Source organism: Nicotiana tabacum, chromosome 10, assembly GCF_000715075.1.
Source record: "Nicotiana tabacum cultivar K326 chromosome 10, ASM71507v2, whole genome shotgun sequence".
NCBI lineage: Eukaryota > Viridiplantae > Streptophyta > Magnoliopsida > Solanales > Solanaceae > Nicotiana > Nicotiana tabacum.
In genome coordinates this window covers 164,192,103-164,197,273 of record NC_134089.1, presented here as the reverse complement: position 1 = coordinate 164,197,273, position 5,171 = coordinate 164,192,103, and the positions used below count along the sequence as shown (strand labels likewise).

Sequence of the window (5,171 nt, the reverse complement as noted above, 5' to 3'; positions counted from 1 at the left end):
AAAACAACGTTTTAGGCTTATCCATTGCAATTTAAAAAACGTAGGGCTAATAGGTCTCAAATACCTAATACCTTCAGCATAGAAAATCCATACTTTGTATTGAAAGTTATGTGTTCAGTTGAATCCGTAACCAAAATGCTATAGCAATACGTGGATTAGATGGTGTGGATAGTTTGAAATCTCTCCACCTTTAATTAACCAGATGTCTTCCATTGAAGTTTTGAAAATGAAGAACCTCTTGGTAAATGCATTTTACCTTTGAGTGTCCGGCCTTATTCGATGCAAATCCAGATTAGTAGTACCGAATGCGTAAAAAAGAAAAGGATAAACAAGAAGCTAGCAACACACCCCGGGGGGAGACAAAGAAAGAGCATGATATACTCTAGCCATGGGCAGTACATTGGGCATAAGCAGGCATGACTGAATGTCTTCTCATAAAAAAAGCCGAGAACATCGGCTGTCAGCTTCTCTTTGGTTGCTGCATTTTGTTTAGTCATTTCAGCATCTATTCTAACCGATATATATGCTCCCTCTGTACTCTCTCCTTTGCTTTGTCAATATAGTCAAACCACTATATAATAGTCTTGTTTGTTCTAAAAATAACTTAATTTTTATAATGAACGGCTATTACGTAGAGATGTCATAGATAGGTCCGGCGGTATAATATTTCCTAAACCTCTCTTTTCTCTAAAGTTCATCAACTTTATCAACTCTCAAATCAAATTATACTCCTCACTTTGCTTTTACTTTTCCCTTGTGGGGAAATATATATATATATATAATGCTAAACGAATTTGATGTTTGAATGCTAAGTTATGCTTTGACTATATATATATAAACAGTGACACTGAGTAGTATTACAAAAAAGATATTTAACTTAATATATACTGATGGAATGTAAAAGAATTTTTATACGATTAATCTATTAATTCAAGAAGTTGTAACAAGTAGTAATCTGTTAGGAACATAGTTTTTTAGGTTTCTAATCTCACTTATTTTAAACAGTTACTTGTTGTTCTCTTTTAGCTAGGTAAACCCGATAGCGTAAAAAATAGGTTTATACGATTAAAGTTGAACTCTTTCAAAAATGAGTTAGCTCAATTTTGTTCGACAGTAATATTGGCTTATTGAGAGTTAATTCGATCAACTAATCAGATACTACCATTAGTTTAATCTTATTTAAATTAAAATTTAAATATTCAAAACGCACAAAAAAATAATATAAATTGTAATTTTCTTCATATCAAAGTGGTAAAAACAAATATAAATGTTTGTAAAATTATTTCAGTATTGTGCTTAGATAATCTCGGGAAACAAAAAGTATCAAAAAGTTATTCGATCAGGAATAAATTGTACCACAAGGTCAACAACTCGTTTGGCTAGTGTACTAAGGACCAGTTTGTCCATAAAAAAAATAAAAAAAATGATTTTTTTGTGTTTGTCCATCAAATTTTTGACAATGTTTGAAAATAAATTTTCAAAATATTTTGTTTCCTATTCACAAAACTGCAATATTTTTTCAAGTGCATGTCCCAACATAATTTCAAATTCTAAATACCATTTTTGAACTTAACTCCAAATACTACTTTTTTTTTTCTCAAAAATTACAATTTTTGTGCCCAAACGCCTAATAGGTTTAATGTGATTTTTTATTTTGCTAGAAATAAGGATTAATTAGCTACGTGGAGTTTAATATGCAATCACCATTTCGCAACTAAAACACTGGACAAGTTATAGAGTAATAAGAGTTTTAACCCAACCTTATACAGAATCAATGCACCCCTAAGTTCAGTTAAAACCTCTAAGAACATACTTCAGAATTCGAATTTTCCTTACATTGCCGAGTGGTAAACCAATTTTTAATTTGCACAATGCATAGATTTGTTGTACTGGTGGCAGATGAAGTATAATAAGAGGATATTATAACAAGTTTAAAGATTAATAGAAACGCGTCGTTACAGATAATAAGGTACTCACTTTGTGTTAGGAACGATATCTTTTAATTTCGTGTCTTCTCACTTAGCATTAATAAATTAATATACAAAAATCCTCCCTTAATCCATACTTAATTTTTTTATACATTCTTTCAAAAGGGCAATAAGAATATCTTTCTACCAACAAACAAAACTACAAACAAAGAGCGTGTGTTGGGTACATAATTTTTTATTATGTATACATTATACCTATCACCATATTAACAAAAACAATAGAGATGTTTCTTGGAAAACCAAAAGCATCTTCAACTACCCAATCATTAGTATCATAAACTATGTAAACTACCCTTTTCTTTTCCTTCTGCTATGGGTTTTATAATTAAAAAAATTGCAAAATTTTAATTTTTTTTCTCTGCTTAAGAGCTAACATATTATCAAGACAACTAGCAGTTCCACTAAAGACTCAGCTTCATTAGGAAGAAGCATTAAATTCTTATCATGTCGTACCTTTACACACCTCAACCAGCTGGTTGCTGCAAATCTCCTTTTTAAATTACTTTTATTATGTAATACGTAGTCATTAGTAGGACCGATGTATTTATTTTCACTAATTCAAGCGTACGTAGTAGAGTTGAAAATCTGCAAATCATAAAGACGAAGTTTATACTATTAGACAAAATCATACATCAGTTACAACTTACATGCATGCTAACTAGTTAACCTATCTTTTTCTTATCTGAAGGGAACCTTGGAGCAACGATAAAGTTGTTTCCACGTTAGTAATTAGGATAGACTATCTACTTCACACCTCTTGGGATGTGATCCTTTATCGGACCCTACGTGAATGCATGATACTTTGTGTATCGGGCTATTCTACCTTTTTTTTTGTTCTGCACTAGCCTTAGGCCCGACTAATTCGGATTCGCATCGGAAAAATGATAATGCGGCCCCCTCCGAAGACGAATCCATTCCAAAGCTGGAACTCGAGATTTCTGACTAAAAATGGAGAAATAATTACTAATCTACCATAAACTTTAATGGTTAACTAAGCAATCAAGCTAAGTAATTAAGGTGGACATTTAATTATCCCCATCATTATCTTACAGCTTGTACTTTAACTCCTTCATCACGTTTAAATCTATATAGCTTCTCCAGAACTCAAACAACATAGTGGTAATGGGTTGTGGAATTAATGGAAAAAGATTGACGGATCAATTTCCATTTATACGTACGAAAAGTGAGTACGTGTATAAGGAGCTCAAGCCCTAATTTGGACAATATAGTTAATGTGAAGGACAAACACCAAAAAAGGATTCAAAACTGGTGACCCAACCAACAGCTGTAACAAGGGAGAAAAAAAAGACCAACAGCTGTAGTACGTTTAAATCAAGTAGTATCAATTTATGATATTTTTCAACATTAGATAACCTTAGCATAATATGTCACCTTGATTCCAACTCCGCTTAATTAGCATAGCAATTTTTATTGTTTTTAACCCTGGCCCGCCATAGGCAGATCTAGGACTTCTAAAATATGGGTGTACCATTAAGGTTAGGAGACAAAAAAATATTAAGAATTGATCTATATTCCTTTGGGTAAATATATTCAACCAAGGGACCATTCAGTCTTTGTGTAACATAGGTGCCAACAGATAATATTAACTAAAATACCTAGTTTGGCAAAACGACCATCTATTCACGTGCCCCATAAACTACCTTATAAATCTGCCCCTGGGCTTGAATTCAGATAAATTTATACTATATATCGATAATTAGTAGTTCTATAAAGCTGAATTCAAAATTTAGATTAACTAAGTTTAAGGTGTGTTTATATATCCTAGAGATAAACGTATTGACTCTATGCTAAGTAAATTCTTTGGAGTCATCCTACTTAATTAATTTTGAAAACACATAATACCATGAAAGAAGGACCATTAAGAATTACTAGTACACTTCAATTTATATTTCGGGCACAATCACTTTTAGCTCGTGTCAGAAACTATTTATATTTAATAGCCGAAAAAGTATACAAAATTTGTTTAATTTTTATATATAACATATAGTGTGTATATATATATATTTCGACTATTATTTTAAGAGTGACTATATAATGTCATTTTTCCTTTATTTTTATTTAACCGTAGTAAAAAGCAAAATGCCAGCATTGTCGATGTTAGTTGGTTTCAAATAAGAAAAAGAAAAGAGAGAGAAATTGAAGGACAAAATGGATAAAGGTAAAAACTTACAGAGAAAGAATGAAACATGCATTGACTGAATAACAATAATCACCCATTAGGCTTCTCTCTTAAAATAAGAAATTTGCCTTATAAAAATGGACTAATTAATTAATCCTCTCTATCATGTTTTTTTTTTCTTTTCTTTTTTCCTCTCTCTACCGCTAATTAATCAAAATCATATGACCAAAAAAGAAAAATTTACAGCTATATACGAGATAGTGGGTGGTCATATCCAATTACCACGTCCACGTCACAGTTATTTTTTTTTTCCATTCAGTTACTGACAGTTATTCCACATCAGCAAGAGTAAAATTCAACCAACTCATCCAATGACTCAGGTTGAGGATCAGCATTTTCAAGCATCCAAAGCAAATGTTCAAAGAGAACAACTTCACATCCAACTGTAATATATTCTTCAGAATCGCCGGACTTTTCGACGAGTTCACGGAAAAGCGGGTGGTCAACGACGTCGGAGTTTAGAAGGTACCGGCGGCGCGATTTTCCGACATAGACAGGATACACATTTTTGTTAGAGCAGTGATTATCATCGGAAAAGGAATCGTTGTCGGAGGAGGAAGAATGATGTGTGGCTACGACGGCGCTGCCATTTACGCGGCCGAGTTTGAAGGATTGCATTTTCTTTAACACAGATTTGAGTTTCGTGAGTTTGCCTCCTTTGGCCATTTTTGTAAGGTTAAAAATGGAAAATTTTGAAGGGAAAGAGAGGGTTTGAAGAGAAGAAGAAGAAGAACGGAGTGTGAGGTTTGAGGAGAAAGTGGGAGGAAGGTTCGGATATATAAGGAAAGGGAGAAGGGTAAATTTGGAAATTCATAATGGGCAGCATTTGCATATTGGGGGGGCCTTTTTGTTGGGGTCAGCTAAAACCAGCTGCGGCTTTCTGCCAATTTGAGAGAACCTCTAGGTTTTTTTTATTTATTTTTTTTTAATATTTTTTTTTTCTTGTGAGTATTGATTTGGTACAATTTTTTCTTTTTCATCTT

At 32.7% G+C, this 5,171-nt stretch overlaps 1 protein-coding gene across 1 annotated transcript; it reads right to left on the bottom strand.

Annotated features, from left to right (window-relative positions):
• Nucleotides 1-4,141: 4,141 nt before the first annotated feature.
• LOC107787254 (auxin-responsive protein SAUR78-like) lies at nt 4,142-4,952 on the bottom strand. Its single transcript, XM_016608798.2, has one exon. It carries the CDS (start codon nt 4,852-4,854, stop codon nt 4,468-4,470), a length of 387 nt encoding a protein of 128 aa, XP_016464284.2. The 5' UTR covers nt 4,855-4,952; the 3' UTR covers nt 4,142-4,467.
• Between the last annotated feature and the right edge of the window lie 219 nt (nt 4,953-5,171).

Excerpts from the sequence above, each read along its gene's own strand:
- LOC107787254 (XM_016608798.2), bottom strand. The coding sequence starts at position 4,854 with ATGGCCAAAGGAGGCAAACTCACGAAACTCAAATCTGTGTTAAAGAAA.